Source organism: Rhineura floridana, chromosome 6 (assembly GCF_030035675.1).
Source record: "Rhineura floridana isolate rRhiFlo1 chromosome 6, rRhiFlo1.hap2, whole genome shotgun sequence".
Lineage (NCBI taxonomy): Eukaryota > Metazoa > Chordata > Lepidosauria > Squamata > Rhineuridae > Rhineura > Rhineura floridana.
Window position 1 is genome coordinate 77,605,329 of NC_084485.1, and position 19,639 is coordinate 77,624,967.

The window sequence follows — 19,639 nt, forward strand, 5'->3', positions numbered from 1 at the left end:
CTTTTTAAGAGGCAACACTGTATGTAATAATATTTATGATTTTACCTGATTTTAAAAGTGTATTTTCGGTCTGAGGCCTATGGCCAGACAGCAATAAACAACTGAATTGAATTGAAAAAAACCTCTGGTGGTATAGGGACTGTTGTGTTACATAAATATGACTCAAATCTATAGCCAAATAAAAGTATTGGGGTTAAGTCCTTCATTCAGTATGCTACTCCTAAACTCTATCAAACATTCCAGTCCTGTCTCCCACCTGCCAACATGATCTGCTAGTATGTAGCACACTAGCTTACTATAGCAACTGCAGGAAAAGAAATAGGCAGGAGAAGGTGTAGGTCCCTTGTTTCCTAATTCAGCACATGTTTAAAGTTATGAGAAGATTCTCCAAGTTGTGATCTGTCAACTGAAGAAAAAAAAAGGGTATTTGCTCCAGGAGCGTAATTTCAGAAAATAATTTCCCGAGGCAAGAGTCAATGCACGTTGGTTTCAAAAGTGTGAAAATAAGGCTATAGAATCCTACTGGGATTGAGAGTTGTGTGGATCTGAGCACTGTTGAAATAGTCAAGTTACTGAAGAGGTGGCCCTGGGATCAACTGCAAATCACCAGTGCCACAATTCTGCCTGTGTAAACACTTCGTTGTTACCTGTATACCAGCATCCCTGTTTCTTTATTTTCAAGGTGACGTTGCTTTCATTTGCCACAGAATCAGAGCACACATTTCTAGACTACATTAAAGGAGGGTAAGTGGACTCTCTTTCTGCACAAACTGGGTGTTTGGGAGGAGTCACAAGAAAGGAGAGGGTCCCTGGCTATCTCAAGATGAAGGAATGCTATACAAAACTGAGTATCTTCAAGAGGAACGCTAAGGTTTGAGTGTCTTGTTTTACTTTAGAAAAATCTGGTTGTGATGTTTAGAGGAAACTCCCAGATGGTCAGCTGGCAGAATGTAAAACCATTTGCACACTGCAGACAAAGCTATATATTCTGGTCTACTCAAGATCTGTAATGTCATGATAAATCCAGCAGATTTTCAGTTTGGATTTTGAACTGTGAATTTTACATATTGAAATGTCCATCTCAGAAGTGTTCCAGGTGTAGTTAGAATCAAATGATAACTAACAATGCAATCCTATGCATGTCTACTCAGTCAGAAATAAGTCTTACTGAGTTCAGTGGAGATTTGCTCCCAAGTTAAATGGGTACAGGATTGCAGCCTAAGAATATTTAATATATGTCTGTTCTTTCTCAGAAAGAAAAGCTCAGATACTACACAAGTGCGTTTCTTTGGAGTATTTGGTGCCCAAAAGCACAGAAATTATATTTTGAGTCCCCTAAGCTACTTTTTGGCTGAAACTCAAGTCTTGCCACCAAAATTGAAGCATTCTACATACAAATTCAATACAGATTATGAGGTGATGATTTCCACATGCAAATTTCTCTCAATCTAACTTATTTTATCAGGTTGCTGTGAGGACAAAATGGATGAAGAACAATGTACACCACTGTTCCTTGGTGGAAAGGCAGAATAGAAATGGAACAGTTATAGCTCTGTCTTTCCATTTTATCCTCACAACAGCCATGCAAAATAGGTTAGATTGAGAGATCATTTATGACTAGCCCAAGGTCATCCAGGGAGCTTCACAGCAGTGGGGTTTGAATCCAGATCTCCTCAGTCCTAGCGTGACACTCTGACCACTACAATAGACTGTCTCTCTGAGCCACCACTAGGGATGGGATCCACTAGTTGGTGCCTGTTCGATTGCATTCCATCAAACTGGCAGATGGTTCCATTTTGAGTTATTTTTCCATTATCTTTTGCTTTCATCCAAGTTGTCCACCTCCTGAAAAATAAGTACATTGTTGTTGTTTTCAGAAAGGAAAAGGATTTCTCCCCTGCCCAGTGCCCGCCCTCCCTCCCCTTTCCCCCCTCTTTCTCCTCCTCTTAAATTGTATTGGATCCTCCCCCCCCCCAAAAGCAATAAATAGCTTTTAATGAAAAGCAAATAATGAGGCTGGTCAATTTCACCTTAGCAAAGCAAAGAGCAGGCTGATCAAAGCAAATACGGGCTGTAAAGCAAAGAAACAGCCTGCAAAACAAAGACACAAGCTTGTCTGTTTTACCTTAGCAAAGCAAACATGCAGGCTTTTCAATTTCAGGATAGCACAGCTTCTCAGTTTCAAGTTAGCAAAGCAAAGGCATGCTGGTCAGTTTCACATTAGCAAAACAAAGTTTGATGCTTTTTAAAAACATCTGGTGTCAGGAAAAGCCAGGGAAACTCTCACTATTCAGGATGGATCCTCAAAGATAGTGAACCTGCAAACTATTGGGAAGTCAGGTGCCAAGTTCAATTTTAGCAAAATTCTCACTAATCTCTAGCCACCACACTGGCACCTCTTTCTGTAACAGCAGTGTAAACTTTTAGTCTTGTTTTAGTAAAGGTAAATAGCCTTTTTACAAGCAAGTGCATTTTATAGTCACTAAGCAGCAAGACAAGTATTGTTTTCTGTACAAAACCATGCCCTTGTTACATGGCATCTCAGAGATTTGAGAAATGGTCAGGAAACCAGGCACATGGCCTAACAGTTGTGACAAGATTCCATCCTTTTAGGGAAACAAAACAGTCTGTTATACAGAAACTACAGCACATTAAAAATAAAATCAACTGTTTATAGACAAGGATAAAAAAATCTTAACAATATAAGGGGGGGAGAAAGAGAAAGAAAGGGGAGGAGTATTGGTTTGTACGTGGGAAAATGCTTGAGAAACAAACTAGAGCCTCCCACCCATTTGAGTCTGGAAGTTTGCTACAGATAAGAAGGGCATCCGGGGGGAAATGTCAATTAAGATATAAACTATTGAAGAATAGAAGGCATGGCCAGGAATGGTGAGGTTAGGAGATGTTAGGTCAGTAGTATTTTCTGATTTCATCTTACAGGATAAAGGTAAATAACTTACTATTCCTCTTGAGGACAAAGAAGATGTTTGCCATAGGCCTTTAAGAGTCAACTTTCATAAAAAATAAACACTCAAATCAATTTCACAGCATTAGATGCTTTCTGATGTACATCTGTCCTGGCAACGATCCCTTTTGCCCACCGCTTGTAAGTTCCCACATCTCTGAAAATTAGGGAGCATGGTTTCCAGACAGAGCTGAGCATTGGCTTCTATTTCAAAATTAGGCCCTGGCCATGATGTTCACATTCTAATGCAGGCATTAATGTTGGTATAGCCTACTTTCCAGCCATTCCTGAGTGACACAACCTGAGCATTCTCAATGTGCAGGACCATAACACTGTCCAGTCACAAAAGATTCCACCAGAGATCACTTTGTTGCTCTTGAGTGGCAGCAGACTCTGGAAATCAATAAAAGTTCATTCAGAGCACTTAACAACAATCAGGTTGTTAGCCTGTTATTAACTTGTCAGAAGAATTCTTAAAAGAACAAGATTTAGATTTGATAAAAACCATAAAGGTCATAGAGATTTCTTCAGTTTATTCAGTAACACAGAAGAGCTTGAATTGTTCTATAGCAAGCAAGCACAAGTTCCTTGGATTGCAGAGTATTGCTTTCCTATCTGTTGAACACCAGAGTTTTGTTACCTCTCCCACATAACAAAAGATTGAGAATTAGATTTTTGTATGTTGGTGTTCTTCTTACTTTGCTTCTTTCCTGTGTTACTACTATTTCTACAAAGAATCTAACCTAGAGAATTATATTTATCTCATTATTCATCCTAGAAATTGGTGTCAATTTTTTTTATTAATTTCAAAGCCTTTTTATTGGTCAATGTCATATGATGGTGAACAGAGCCTTTTGTGTTTCAAACTGGAGGTTATGTTCTGTTTCTATTTTGGGCTCATTAACAGTTGAATCTGAAACTGCAGTTTGATGTAAAATCAGACTGATTACAATATGTTGCTACTTAAGCAATGAATCTAGCTGTTGGAAAAAACAAACTTGGCTTGCCCAAGATGCATGTTTTCAGCCTGCTGTATTTAAATCACTCCACTTAAGGAAAGGTGGACATGGTCAATTAAAAATATAGAACACACATAGAAATTTACTAGAATATATTTCACCTCCCATTGTTTTACCTTGTGCAAACTGAGACATGTCCTCACGTCCATTGGAAACTATTCTGCAGAACAGTCAGAGCCATTATTCTACAATTGTTTTTGGATTATTTTTAGTGTAAATTATGCAAAGTGTTGCCGTACTTCACATATTCACAGAAACAGAAGCAAAAGAAAATGATTTACTATAGGAAACTTCATTAAAATTGTAAAGTAAATAAAATATTTAAAGTGACTATCTAAGCTGTATCAACTGTCTTAATATTGTTGCTTCCTCCCTGCTAAAACAAAATCAGCACGTCTTGTTTCTGTTATCTGGGCTGATGGCAAGTGTTTCCACCACTCACCATATGTGCAGAGGCACATGTTACCAAATTCTTCCAAGCTCCACAGGAAGTGCATTGGACTGTGAAAGACCAACCCAAATTGTGCTTGCATTTTTACAAATTTGTAATTGGAGGGAGAAATATCAATAATTTAAGATATGCAGACGATACCATACTACTAGCAGAAACTAGTAATCATTTGAAACGAATGCTGATGAAAGTTAAAGAGGAAAGCACAAAAGCAGGACTACAGCTGAACGTCAAAAAGTCTAAAGTAATGACAACAGAAGATTTATGCAACTTTACAGTTGACAATGAGGACATTGAACTTGTCAAGGATTATCAATACCTTGGCACAGTCATTAACCAAAATGGAGACAATAGTCAAGAAATCAGAAGAAGGCTAGGACTGGGGAGGGCAGCTATGAGAGAACTAGAAAAGGTCCTCAAATGTAAAGATGTATCACTGAACACTAAAGTCAGGATCATTCAGACCATGGTATTCCCGATCTCTATGTATGGATGTGAAAGTTGGACAGTGAAAAAAGCGGATAAGAGAAAAATCAACTCATTTGAAGTGTGGTGTTGGAGAAGAGCTTTGCGGATACCATGGACTGCAAAAAAGACAAATAATTGAGTGTTAGAACAAATTAAACCAGAACTATCACTAGAAGCTAAAATGATGAAACTGAGGTTATCATACTTTGGACACATAATGAGAAAACATGATTCATTAGAAAAGATAATAATGCTGGTAAAAACAGAAGGGAGTAGAAAAAGAGGAAGGCCAAACAAGAGATGGATTGATTCCATAAAGGAACCCACAGACCTGAACTTACAAGATCTGAACAGTGTGGTTCATGACAGAGGCTCTTGGAGGTCACTGATTCATAGGGTCGCCATAAGTCATAGTTGACTTGGAGGCACATAACAACAACAACATCTCAGAGAGGAGGTCAGGTCTCCTGCTCCCCTGGTGCGTTCACTATAGCTGCCCAATTTCCCGGCTTTTTATAGTTTGATAGAGGTACCTGTTGGCTATAGGTGCGTTCTTAAACCGCAAGGCTTTTTTGCCTAATAGTGAATTTCTCTGCTTTTTAATCCAGAAGGTAAGAAATGGTATCCTGTGCAAGTTTGCTGAGAATGGATTGATCATTTTCATGCTTCTTGAGTTCAATGGGATTTACTCCTCTGCAATCATGCTTAGCATTAGGGTTGCCAGGTTTGTGGCCTGAGACTGATCCTGTATCTTTAGGAGAAGAGACAGTCAGCCAAGTGCAGGTGTTCTTGCAACTCTGTAATGAAAAAAACCACAAGGTGGAATTCTCCCTTCCCCTGCACAACTTTTAAAGATACAGACGACCTCTTGGTTGCCAGGCCCAGCCTCCAAGAGGTCTTCTGTATCTTTAAAAGTTGTGCAGGGGGGGAGAATTCCACCTTGTGATTTTTCCAGTTACAGTGTTGCAAGAACACCTGCACTTGGCTGACTTTCTCTTCTCCTAAAGATACAGGATCAGTCTCAGGCCATGAACCTGGCAACCCTACTTAGCATAGGTAAAACTGACTACAGGGGGATGGGGAGGGGAGGAGGAGGAAGGGCAGGGGGAGGGGAGGAGGAGGGGGAGGGGACCAGGCGGAATGGGGAGTGGAGGAGGAGGGCAGGTTTGACCACTTATTGAGTTCAGTGGGATCTACTTCTGTGCAATAATGCTTAAGAAAGGTAAAACTGGCCATGGGGGAAGAGGAGAGGGAGGTGGAGGGGAAGGAGGAGGAGGGGGAAGGAGGGGATTGGAAGGGGAGGGGGAAGGAGGGGATTGGAAGGGGAGGGGGAAGGGGAAGGGGAAGGAGGGGGAAGGGGAAGGGGAAGGAGGGGCAAAAGAAGGAGGAGGGAAGGGGCAAGAGGGAGGGATAGGAGGGAGGATGAGGGGAGGAGAGGGAAGGTTTGGTCATTTGCATGCTTTTTGAGTTCAGTGGGATTTACTCCTGTGCAATCATGCTTAGGATAGGTGAAACTGACCTGGGGAGGGGCAGGAAGGGGAGGAGGAGGGCAGGAAGGGGAGGAGGAGGGCAGGAAGGGGAGGGAGAGAAGAGGAGATTGGGTAGGTGGGCATTGAGTAACAGGAAAGCCCCTTTCCTTTCCAAAAGGAAAACATGGTGGACAGTAAAATTCTTTTTCAGCATTTCCCCCACCTTTTTATTCTACTGCAGGCACATGTAGTCTCCCACCCAAATTTAAACCAGAGCTGTCCCTCACCACATCCATACCAGACCTTTAGTTCACTTTAGACAGTCATGGCTTCCCTCAAAGAATCCTGGCAAGTGTAGTTTGTGACGGGTGCTGAGAGTTGCTAGGAGAGGCTGTATTCCCCTCAGAGAGCTACAATCCCCAGAAGAGGAGCTGACTGTTCAACCCCTCTGGCCACAAGCTCTGTCAGGGGAATAGGTGTCTCCTAACAACTCCCAGCAACCTTCACAAACTGCACTTCCCAGGATTCTTCGGGGGAAGCCATGACTGTCTAAAGTGAAATAAAGGTCTGGCCTGGGTGTGGCCACCTAATTAGCAAAACCAAACAGCTGTGAGTCTGACTTTTAGAACACTGACAGTTGGTTTTTACTGAGCATGCCCGACATTATAATAGACTTCAATGTTAAATTTCTTAAATTAATTAAAAATCAGCCATGCATTTTTTTAACTTTAAACTGCAGAAGATGAAGGTCAGAGTACGGGACAAGGTCAGTAATAGGATTACAGGTATTCTGCGAACATGACTGATTTTTAATTAATTTCAACACATTATGAGACCACTGATAGAAAAAAGTCCAACAGGGGTCTGGATTCTTTTTCTCTTGTTTTACACTTTGAACTCTCGATTCTCTCTGAATATTTTGTGTATCACCATAGAGGGTTGTTAAGCAAGCATTTCTGAGTTCAGGACTATCTGTTTTGTAAGGTTTTGTTTTGAAATGAGCTTATGGGAAGCAGCGGAATGGCATGGGGGATATTTTCAATTTAACACTGCAGAATGCGAAAAATCCATGCTGGCTATAGTGTACAACCACTCTCATGGTTGTATAATTAAATGTGTTTCCTCTCATAACATTTTTATAGGCTGAAACTCTGTAAATGTCATCTCAAAATAATAGAGATTCCATTTAATTATGTGCTACTTTAATAGCTTGTTAATTATTCATTTCCTTTCATTGAGTCATCTGTCCTCCCACTTGGTGGGGGTAAAGTGGGATTCCTGATTCCCTTGTTTCTCACAGTCTCAGATTGGTCCTGGAGAACAATTAACTGGCTAAGCAAAGATTAGTTTTCCTTATCACTTTTTTGCATTATTTTTATCAGATTTATCAGGTCCATCAAGAGGTCTACAGAGGTAGTATAGACAGCAGCAGTGGGAAAGGTATATTGCCTTCAAGCCCTGCTGTGGGGGTTCCCAGTAACTTTGATTGGCCACTGTGAGTAACAGGAGGCTGGATTAGATGGACCCTTACAGGCAGCTAAGCTCTTCTTATGTCCCTGGGTTCTTATCCTCAAGCTTCCAAGAAAATGCCATTCCATTGCCATTTAACTCCACCCTTTTTCTTTTTGCATCTTTTACGTTTGTGTGTGTGTTATATGTACCTGACAACGGAGGATTATACTCTGTATCTGTATCTGATGAAGTGCGCTCTTGTCCACAAAAGCTTATGCTACGGTAAAACTTGTAAGACTTTAAGGTGCCAGAAGACTCTTTGTTGCTTTTGATGCAACAGACTAACATGGCTGCATCTCTGGAAATCATCTTTTTAATATAATTTTTAAATGGCAAATTTGACATTTCAAGTAGCCATCTGCCCACCATATTGTCCTATTTGAGACTTGTTTCCTAAGATGAGACTAAAAATGTGAAAAAAATACTGTTGTCTGTCAAGATACTGATAGGAGACGGGTATATGTGCTGCCACCTTTTTTACTGTCTCTGCTGTTAAATTCACTGTTGTATAGAGATGAAATCCACTTGTGGTGGCTGTTTGATTGCATTCCATCAAATCGGCAAGCGGTCCCATTTTGGGTTTTTCTGCTTCATTGCTTTTACTGTTCCAATTTTTCCCTCCCCAAAAGTAATAATATTGTTAATAACATTTTCTGCCCAGTGCCTGCCCACCTACTCACCTAATCCCTTTTCCTCCTCCCCTCCTGAATGGTATTGGGTCCTTCTCCCAGCCCTGGGAGAAAGTGAGAGATGGCTTTAACACAAAGCAAAGACACAAGCTGATCAATTTCACATTAGTAAAGCAAAGACACAGGCTTGTAAGGTTAACTTTAGCAAAGCAAAGACATACAGGCTAGTCAGTTTCACCTTAGCAAAAAAAAGTATAGGCTGGTCAGTTTAAAGTTAGCAAAGCAACACACAGGGTAGTCAGTTTCACCTTAATAAAGCAAAAGACACAGGGTAAGCAAAGCAGACAAGGGCTGCAAAGCAAAGAGCAGGCTGAGCAAAGCAAAGACACAGCCTCAAAGGAAAGGCACAAGCTTGTCAGTTTAACCTTAGCAATGCAAAGACAGAGACAGGTCAACTTCTCATTAGCGTAGCAAAGACACAGGCTTGTCAGTTTCATATTAGCAAAGTGAAGTTCCATATGTCTGTTTTTTAAAAAAAAATTCTGGTGTTGGGAAAAGCTAGGGAAATTCACAGCATTCAGAATCGGTCGACAAAGATAGTGAACCTGTGGACTATCGGGAAGTCCTACCACAGCCTGTAGGTATGGGTTTAGTAGTGGGACTTTCAACACTTCTGGTATTATTTTCTTTCTCTTGACTATGATTTATTTCTGTTCTTATCAGTGCCCATTGGTCAATTAGACAAGTTCAAAAGCAACTGACTGAAGAATCACAAACAGAGGCCTATAGTAGTCAATTTTGCACAACCAAAATAAATGGCATCTGTTAATTCCTCCTCTAGACATTAGGGTACCTCCTCATCCCGTGCCAGTTCTGGTACCCCAATGGATCTCAGGGCAGCAGCAAAACAAAAAGCCTTTTCCTATTGGCCTTGTCTCTGCCTATCTAACCAACAGTTAAAATGTTATCTTCTATTGGCAGCTGAATTCTTTCGTTATGATGCTTGCCTGACATCTGAAGGAAGGGTCTGTCATGGGAACAGTTGATATTGACTGAGGGTAGGAGATGACAAGCCTGGAATCTCATCTGAGAAGGCTGCCAGAGAAATGTCTGCAGGCAGCTTTTCCAATCATCTTTTTTATCAGTACTTATGTTAGTTGTCCTCTGTTTTTCATCCACTGGGATAGAGTCCAAAAATGGGACTTGGCTGCTTCATATCGTCCTAGTGAGACAAAGAAAATATAACATATTACTGATGTACTGTACTGCTACTAATGAAGTTTGCTTCCACTTAGCATAGTCATCTTACATTTATAATTATTGGTTTATCAGTTATTGAGGAAAATATTGTAATATGATGATAGTGAAATCCTACGTTGGCAATTCTGTACATCATGGGTCACCAACATGGCATCCGTGGGTGAACATGTGCCTGCAGAGATTTTAACTGGTGTCCACGGGGTCAGCCCTCTTCTGCCCTCCCCTTCCAAACAATAGCTTGAAACAAGCCTTATTTAGTATAGAACACTTTTTGAAGCCTAAGTGCAATGCAGGAAGTGATTGGGGGGGTACCCCGGGGAGGGGAGGGGAGAGTTGCAGTGTGATTGTGGTCCTCATGACAGTTTCTGCAGTTTGCAGATGTGCCCACAGGCCCCAAAAAGTTGGCAACCCCTGTTGAACACTGTACAGCCCCATTGTACTCAGTTCTGTGTCAGTGTGCACTGATTTAGACTGCAAGTTCCTTAGAAGTGGTCTATCAGCTGGAAGGGGAGTATTTTGAATTTTTCAACATTATGATGTGCATCTAAAAAAAGATGAAGTTGCTGGGTTGTGGTGAGTACTGTATTCAGGTCCCACTATTCAAATAGGCTCTAAGGACTACCACATTAAAAGCAAGATGTTACAAGGGAGCCTCTCAACCTACTGGCATTCTGCAAGGAAAGCAGCATGTTTGGTTTGCACATTAATTGTGTGTAATTTACCACCCCTCTGCTCTCTGATATGTATGTCAAGAGCACTGGTTTCCTTTCCTAGCTGTAGCCAAGGTACACTGGCTCCAGCAGAAGGCTTGGATTGTTATGTTTCAGATTTATTTAATATTGGCAGAGTCAACCAGAACCCAGATGCTGTAAAGCAAAGCAACTTCAAATTTGCCTGCTTCTGGTTTTATGATTTGGGATAGAAAATACATGTTATAGCGTCAGCTAAAGAGATATGACTTGCATGAATACCAGCAAACATTAACATCCCATTAATTATATCACAAAGTAATGAGCAACTGCAAGTCTTAATAAAACTATGTATATCCTATTTTGCTTCTACAATAACTATTCCACCTCTAGTTCCAAGTACAAAATCAATCAATATATTTAGTGGTCCTGAACAGAGATGTGAAGGCATGGGGAAAAATAGGGGAAACCCCTCTTTTTTTCTGGAAAAGGTCCCTGCAAAAATGGGTCCCATTTTTTTCCTGGGCCTGGACATCTCTAGTCCTGAGAGCAGCTGAAGTCAGTGAACCATTGGCCTTTATACAAAGAATAAAGATCTTTGAACAACAACCTGATTTATGGAAGCCTTCTGCATTCTGACTTCTAGTGAGCCTTCCTCCAGGATGGAAGACATCCTGCCTCTGACAATCACTTTATGAGGAACAACAGTGGGAGACAGCTACTGCATTCATGTCCTGCTTGTGGGCTTCCCAGAAGCATCTGAATGGCCATTTTGGGAAAGAAGATGCTGGTCTAGATAGGCTTTTGGTCTGATCCATCAGGGCTCTTTTTATGTGCAGGTGATGTAACAAAGCAGGGTTTGAGTTCCCTGTCTTATTCTAACTGCCCCAGACCCAAGATATTTCTCTTCCTGCCTGTTGCGCAAAATTCATTTCTCACTGTTTTCTCTAGATATGGTGGATGATACTCTGTTCAGAGAAATCAATATTTGATCAAACTGGCCTAATTAGCCTAAAACTGTCAAGCAACAATAATTTTAGTAGCAATGTCAGGGACGTAGAATCGTAGAATAGTAGAGTTGGAAGGGGCCTATAAGACCATCGAGCTCACCCCCCTACTCAATGCAGGAATCAAGATTAAAGCATACCTGACAGGTGGTTGTCCAGCTGCGTCTTGAATGCCTCCAGTGTTGGAGAGCCCACCACCTCCCTAGATAATTGGTTCCATTGTTGGACCGCTCTGACAGTTAGAAAGCTTTCCTGATGTTCAGTCGAAGTCTGACTTCCTGTAACTTGAACCCATTTTTCCGTGTCTTGCACTCTGGGATGATCAAGAAGAAATCCTGGCCCTCCTTTGTGTGACAACCTTTCAAGTACTTGAAGAGTGCTATCATATCTCCCCTCAGTCTTCTTTTCTCAAGGCTAAACATGCCCAGTTCTTTCAGTCTCTGCTCATAGGGCTTTGTTTCCAGTCCCTTGATCATCCTTGTTGCCCCTTCTGAACCTGTTCCAGTTTGTCTGCATCCTTCTTAAAGTGCTGTGTCCAGAACTGGATGCGGTACTCAAGATGATGCCTAAGTAATGCCAAACAGAGGAGAACTAGTACTTCACACGATTTGGAAACTATACTTCCATTAATGTAGACTAAAATAGCATTTGCCTTTTGTGCAGTCACATTTCACTGTTGGCTCATATTCAGCTTATGATCAACAACAATTCCAAGATCCTTCTCACATGGAGTATTGCTGAGCCAATCTCCCATCTTATAACTGTGCATTTGGTTTCTAGGATCTAGGAAAACTAGATGTAGAACTTTGCATTTATCCCTGTTAAATTTCATTCTGTTGTTTTCAGCCCAATGCTCCAGCCTATCAAGATCACTTTGAATTTTGTTTCTGTTTTCCAGAGTATTAGCTATCCCTCCCAATTTTATATCATCTGCAAATCTGATAAGTGTTCTCTATGCCTCCTCATCAAAGTCATTAATAAAGCTGTTGAAGAGCACTGGGCCCCTGACCTCCCACTTTGAAAAGGAACCATTGATAAGCATTCTTTGAGTACAATTCTGTAAGCCAACTGTGAATCCACCTCATAGTTGTTCCATTCAGCCCACATATAGCTAGCTTGCTAATCATAATATCATGGGGCACTTTGTCAAACGCCTTGCTGAAGTCAAGATATATTATGTCCATAGCATTCCCACAGCCTACCAGTGAGATTACTCGATCAAAAAATGAGATAAGATTAGTCTGGTGGGATTTGTTCTTGATAAATCCCATGTTGGCTTCTATTAATCACTGCATTGTTTTCAAGGTGTGTACAGACTGACTGCTTTATAATCTGCTCCAGAAGTTTCCGAGGATTGATGTCAATTTGATTGGTTCGTAGTTCCCAGGTTCTTCCTTTTTGCTTTTTGAAGATAGGAACATTAGCCCTTCTCCATTCATGTGGTACTTCACCCATCCTGTATGATTTCACAAAGATAATAAATAGTGGTTCCAAGAGTTCTTCAGCCAGTTCTTTCATTACTGTAGGATGCAGTTTATCAGGCCCTGGAGATTTGAAATTCAAAGTAATTAGGTATTCCTTGACCATTTGTCTATCAGTCTCAAGCTGCAACCCTGCCCCTTCAACTTCACGTTTGCCAGGAGAGTCATAGACCCTCTTTTGGGAGAAGACTGAGCCAAAGTAGGAATTGAGCACTTCTGCCTTTCTTTGTCATCTGTTATCATCTTGCCATCCTCATTAAGTAGCTGAACCACTATTTCTTTTCTCTGTCTTTTCCTTTGGATGTACTTGAAGAAAGCTTTTTTTTCCTTTTAGCATCCCTTGCTCACCTCAACTCATTCTCAGCTTTAGCTTTCCTGATGTCATCCCTGCAGTTCTGTGATACCTATCTGTACCTTTGTGGCCCAGCCTTCCTTCTACTTCCTATATGTGTCCCTTTTTGGTTTCAGGTCATCTCTAAGCTTTTCGTGAAACCACATTACAGTAGGGCCCCGCTTTACGGTGCTTTGCTTTACAGCGATTCGCTAATACCGCGGTCTCAATTAGATGCAATTAGACTAAAGCCCCACTTATACGGTGCTTGTTCCGCTTTTACAGCGGTTTTCGGGCATTGCGCGCCATTCTATTCAATGAGTTCCGCTTTTCAGCAGTTTTCACTTTACAGCGGGGGTCCGGAACATAACCCAACGTATGAGTGGGCCCTACTGTAGCTTCTTCTGCTGTCTTCCACCTTTTTTCTTTGATGGAATTATTTACAATTATGCCTTTAGAATTTCATTTTTTAGAAACTCCCACCCATCTTGGTCTCCTTTTCTCATTAGGTGGCTTGCCATGGGACCTTACTTATCATTGTTCTGAGTTAATTAAAATTGGCTTTCCTGAAGTCCAGGGTACAGGGATAGCTACACTCAACTTTTGCTTCATTTAAAATCAAGGACTCAAGTATAACATGGTCACTTTCCCCCAGAGTTCCCATAAGTGCCACTTCATCCACTAAGTCATCCCTGTTGGTTAGAAACAAGTCAAGGATAGCCGATCCTCTGGTTCCTTCCCCTACTTTCTATAGGAGAAAGTTATCAACAACACAAGTCAGGAATTGCTTGCAGGGGCCATGTTTGGCAGAATTTGTCTCCCAAAAGATATTGGGGTGATTAAAGTTGCCCATTACTACTACATATCTCCTTGAAACATTGGCAATTTCCTTTTCAAAAGTTTCATCCTCATCTTCTTGATTGGCTAGTCGGTAGTAGACTCTAACCACCATGTTCCTTTTATTCCTTGTCCCATTTATTTTAATGCAGATGCTCTTGATAGGGCTACCAAGCTCATCTTCCTGGGTTTTTATTTTGCAGGGTTATATATTTTTAACATATAGTGCAACTCTGCCTCCCTTTCTATACCTTCTGTTGTTTTTGAACAAGTTATATCCTTCACTTGCTGTTATCCAGTCATGGGAGTCATCCCATCAAGTTTCAGTTATACCTATCAAGTCATATTTACCTTCCTGTACTAAGAGTTCAAGTTTGTCCTGTTTATTCCCCATACTCTGGGCATCAGTATATAGACATCGAATACCATGTGATTTATGGTCTGGCTACATTTTTATGAAGACTATTATTGGTCCCCATTAGGGCTATTCTCGCCATTCCTGTTACTGTGCATAAGCCTTCATAAATGGTTACCTTCAAGTTTACATCTCCCTCCCTCTTAGGATTCAGTTTGAAGGCCTCCTGATGAAAAGACTTGGGAGGGGAGTCAGCCATTAAATGTGCTACTCACTTATGCGGGATAGCATAGAAGAATCGAGACTCCACTTAAACATTTCAGTTTGGCTTCTGCTGATTCAGTAAAATGAAAGCACTGGTAGCAGTTTGCCATGGATTAGGTTTATGTTTTCCTCTGGGAAGGTGAATCAGACTTGTGTCTTTGAACCTGAACAGTAGTAAAGTCATGGGGTTAGGGCAGAGGGCAATTCCAAAGAGATGTGGTTATGGGGCAGAGGATCCTTGCTGCATCCTACAAGTCACAATAGGGAGGGGGTGCTCACTTCCTTTGCTTCTTGCATTCCTCCCCATAACCATTCTCTCTACCACATCTCTTGTCTCAGCCAAGCTGCAAGATTAGAAATGAACCTAGCTGTCAAAACCATGGAGGGAGGAGGGTTGGGAGAGGGGAAAGAGAATGAACAGTTCAGCACCCCCATTCCTATTGCCACTTTACTGCTTTCTGGTGACAACCCATCTTCAAAAGCATAATCCTGTTGCTGTCATGTATAGGTAAAACACCCTGAGACAAAGTCAAAAAGCTCTTTTCTTGATTTCTCAGGAATCTGTGCCAATTGTACAGGAACTCTCTAACATCCAATCCTATGCATGTTTACTCAAAGTAAGTCCTATCTATCTCTAATGGGTCTTACTCTCTAGTAAGTGCATTTAGGATTGCAGCTTAACAGTGCAAAAACCTAAACCTTGTCTACTCAGACCGTCAAGATCCCATGATATATGATGCTACTGTCTGGAGTGTGTGTGTGTGCGTGCATGCACTTATGTGATTTCATTTTTGAACTGTTGTTGTTTTAAGATTTTGTAAGCTGCCTTGGGAATCCTCCCAGACTGAAAACGTGTGGTATTAAGTGGAGTCAATGGATGAAATCAACAATATCTAAACATGGGCTGCACACAGAGCATCTGCCAATTGCTGTGGCCAAGTGTGTATGGAAGGAACATGGCAGCAGCATCTGCCTTTTTGTGTCTTTTCTGAAGAAAGAGATACAAAAATTGAATCCCACTCCAAATGATTACAAAACACAAGATTCTTGCAATAAGAATGGAGAAGTGGAGTCCTAGACATCTGCTTAGACTGGTTATTTCTCTCAGAGGTTCTGGGCTAACCAAAATGCTTATGGATTTATATCTGAATAATTATTGTGATATGACCTTTCTTTCAGGACTCAAATCAATTTCACAGTGGCCATTGACTTCACAGCTTCCAATGGTAAGTTTTTATAAAATTTATTTTGTAGAGCCACTGTTAAGTGTTTGTTTGCTCAGACCATTTCCCAATGTTCAGTAAATATGTACATCTCAAATGTTATTATTTAAACATTTAAAATTTGTCTGAGCAAACAAAAACTTAACAGCAGCTCTGCATTAAATAATGTCTTCAGTGTAATCTACAGCATGTTTTCTCAAATGTTTTCCTTGTGTTCAGTGGAGCGTATCCCCAGGTAAGTGTGCATAGGACCATAGCCTAATAGCGCAATCCTATATGCGTATACCCAGAAATAAGTCCAATTTGTTTTCAGTGTTTTTTACTGCCAGGTAAGTGTGCTGCATTCTTAACCATGTATGATGAGAGAGATTTTACTGGCTTGTTCAGCATCAAATTAGGAAGCAGCATTTCCTTAAATCCAGTTTAACTAAGGGTGAAACGTTTTGATACTGAAAATAAGCCAGGCTGGGGATAAAAGTGCCCAAAGTGACAAGGTGTGGTGAGAGAAGGTGGGGGGCAGGATTAGTTCACTTTACTCCCATGCACATGTAAAAAAACAGACCTACCCTTCTTTAGACAGACATGAATGGGCAATACTTTTGAAGAACAAACATAACTCACTCATCGCATCTGGTTAAATTAGATTCAGAGTCAGAATCATAGAATCATAGAATAGTAGAGTTGGAAGGGGCCTATAAGGTGTCAAGTCCAACCCCCTGCTTGATGCAGGAATCCAACTTAAAGCATGTAATGTGTGAGCAAGACAAATGCCTTGTTTGAGTGATGAGTACACTAATGTAAAAGGTGAATACACATGCCTTGGGAGTCAGCAGTAAGGGCTGACCTTGTTCTAGTCATACAAAGCAGTCTGTGTCTCTAGAGATGGGATTTCACTCACACATTTATATGGTGCTAGCAGCTAAGATCACTGTGTAACCAATCTTACTAAATAGATGCAAGGAGATAATTAAATCTAAAAATGACTGCCCATGATTTAAGAGAACATATTTCACAATGAAAAGCATATAGCATGGGCCCACTCAGAACACTTAATTTGCTTGATGTTTTCTATATATATGCCAGTCATTTTTAAATTTATGGCATGTATATACCACCCTTCATCATAAAAGAAAAGCAGCAAGATATACAATAAAACAATCACAGACCATTTTTAAAAATCACAAATACCATCAAAACAGTAGGGAAAACTTCATTTCCAGTGTTGAAAACGTGGCATGCTTCCAATACTTAAAATACAATTCATTAAAATGCCAGGGACAATAAAAAATGTCTTAACCTGATGCCTAAAAGATCATAGAGTGGTCTTCTGGCAAGCCTCCTTGGATAGGGAGTTCCATATCCAGGGTGCCACAAATGAGAGAGCCTTTTCCTTTGATGACTTTGATAAGAGGAAGGGCTCTAGCTCAGTGGTAAAGCATCTACTTTGCATGCAGAAGGTCCCAGGTTCAATCCGTGGCATTTCTAGATAGGGCTGGGAGATACTCCTGCCTGAAACTCTAGAAAGCCACTGCCAGTCAGTGTAGATAGTACTGTGCTAGATGGAACAACGGTCTGATTCTGTATATAAGGCAGCTTCCTCTGTTCCTATGACTTCAGGCAGACTTCATGAATGCTACTACCTACCAAACAATGAACCAACTACTATTATTTCTTTCTCTCTCCCCACCCCCTCTTCTTTGGCAGGGAATCCCTCCCAGTCTACTTCCCTTCACTACATGAATCCATACCAGCTCAATGCATATGCTATGGCACTGAAGGCTGTTGGCGAGATCATCCAGGACTATGACAGTGACAAAATGTTCCCAGCACTTGGGTTTGGAGCCAAAATTCCACCTGATGGCCACGTGTCCCATGAGTTCCCCTTGGTACTGATGCCTACCTTGCAATTGCACCAGCACAGCTTCTTAACTTTGGTTCAAATTGAGTCTAGTGACAGACAGTGGGGTCCAGTCTGCCAACATTCTCTGGTGCCTTTTATGGATGAAGCAATAAGCCCCACACTCTCTTCAGCAGAGGCTTCCCTTTGCTGATAGCAGAATAATTAATCTGTTAGGATGCAATCCTAAACACATTTTCTTCTGAGTAAGCCTCATTGCACATAGTGTGACATATTTCTGAGCAAATATGAATAGGCTTGCACTGTGCACCCTTCCCTTCCTGAGTATTGGCCTGATCCTTGAAGGCTTACACAGCTAACTCAGAGGGGAACAACTGAGACTCTTGGGGTAAGGTTAGTGAAGCTTGAGGCTGGTTTCTTTGTCTCTCTTTAAATCTAGCACGACCTTCAGGAAGGGAAATTGTCTTCACTTGCTGCTGCTATCCCTCTAAATCTCCACGAGGCAACTCCCATTGCATCTGTGTAACCCAAGCTTGGTGTCATGAGGAGTCCTTCATTCATTGTATAACCTTTGGCTAGCAGTTCCTCTGGCCAGAGTATTGATCTTTGCTAGTGGCAATTTATCAGCCAAAGGGAATGTTGAGAATAGGGTGAGGAATTCAAAGAGGGTGCCGAAGCAGCCTCTGCCTGAAGACTTTCACCCTAGTTGTGTCTCCCTTTCTCTGTTGCAGAACGGTAACTCTGACAATCCTCACTGTAGCGGAATAGAAGGAATCCTGGAAGCCTATCACCAGAGCCTCAAGACCGTCCAACTCTATGGCCCAACTAATTTTGCACCGGTGGTTAACCATGTGGCTAGGTATGTCCCATCAGGGCAAAGTATCTCCACAAGGTATGGCAGATGCTCGCTGTAGTTGCCAGTGACTCGCAGGTACTGAGAAGCCAATTCCTACAATTGTGGGCAGATTCAGAGGACTGCTTTCATCCTGGTGCCTTCTTACAAACTCACGACGGACAAACTGCATGGATATCCAGTCATCTGCAGTGAGACAAATGTTATTACCCCAGTAGAGCCAAATGAGAATTTGGGGTGGTGAGGAGGATGTGCCAGAGTTCTCTATACTGCATAACCAGTGTTGCCACCCCAATCTCCAAGCAGTGAGATTGCCAGAGGTCCCTGCGCTCACCCAGGGCTTGGTTTCCTTGGGAAGAAGGTCAGCGGAGACTGTGGTGTCTTTATGAAATATGGTTTATTTATTTAGGATGGAGGGGTTCAAGGCATCAGCAGTCCAATATCCAGCTTTTCCATCAGGGTTACAGGAGGCACCCCAAAGCCATGGTGCAGAGAGCCAGTCTCTCTGCCTGCTTCCAGTTCCCAGCCTCTCTCAGACACAACTCCAAAACACGAGCCTCTCCTTGTGCCCAGGAAGGGGGGGGAGCACTCTCCTGAAGAGTTTCAATGACAAAAGGATCTCCCTGGCCCATTCACCAGTTGATGGGAACCTGATAGACCCATTAACCCACCTGGCCACTCTATTAGATTAACAAAAGAAACTCATCTGACCAGCAGAGCGGGTTTCTTACCCCCAGGCACAGGATTCCAAATCAGAGGCTGGAAGGGGACTCACAGAAATTATCCATCTCAACCTCAAACCCATAACACTATTATATATTTATATTTGACTGGCTTTCCACACCACTGCAGTGGCCCTGCAGTGAGCTCATGAACAAACTCAATGTACTGAGTTTCCTTATCTTTTCCCCAATGGGGGTAAAAGCAGCTTGTAGGGAAAGGGGGTCATTTTCAGCAGAAAGTGATGA

The 19,639-nt window shown here is 41.6% G+C and overlaps 1 protein-coding gene across 2 annotated transcripts in view; it reads left to right on the forward strand.

Moving 5' to 3' along the window:
* The window catches only part of CPNE5 (copine 5), a 200,033-nt gene that overhangs the window by 167,799 nt on the left and 12,595 nt on the right, over positions 1–19,639 (forward strand). For both annotated transcript variants that reach the window (XM_061632533.1, XM_061632534.1), the window contains exons 14-17: positions 683–744; positions 15,917–15,963; positions 17,665–17,846; positions 18,550–18,677. In XM_061632533.1, the coding sequence (XP_061488517.1) occupies positions 683–744; positions 15,917–15,963; positions 17,665–17,846; positions 18,550–18,677 (419 nt within the window). The remainder of the gene's footprint in view (positions 1–682; positions 745–15,916; positions 15,964–17,664; positions 17,847–18,549; positions 18,678–19,639) is intronic.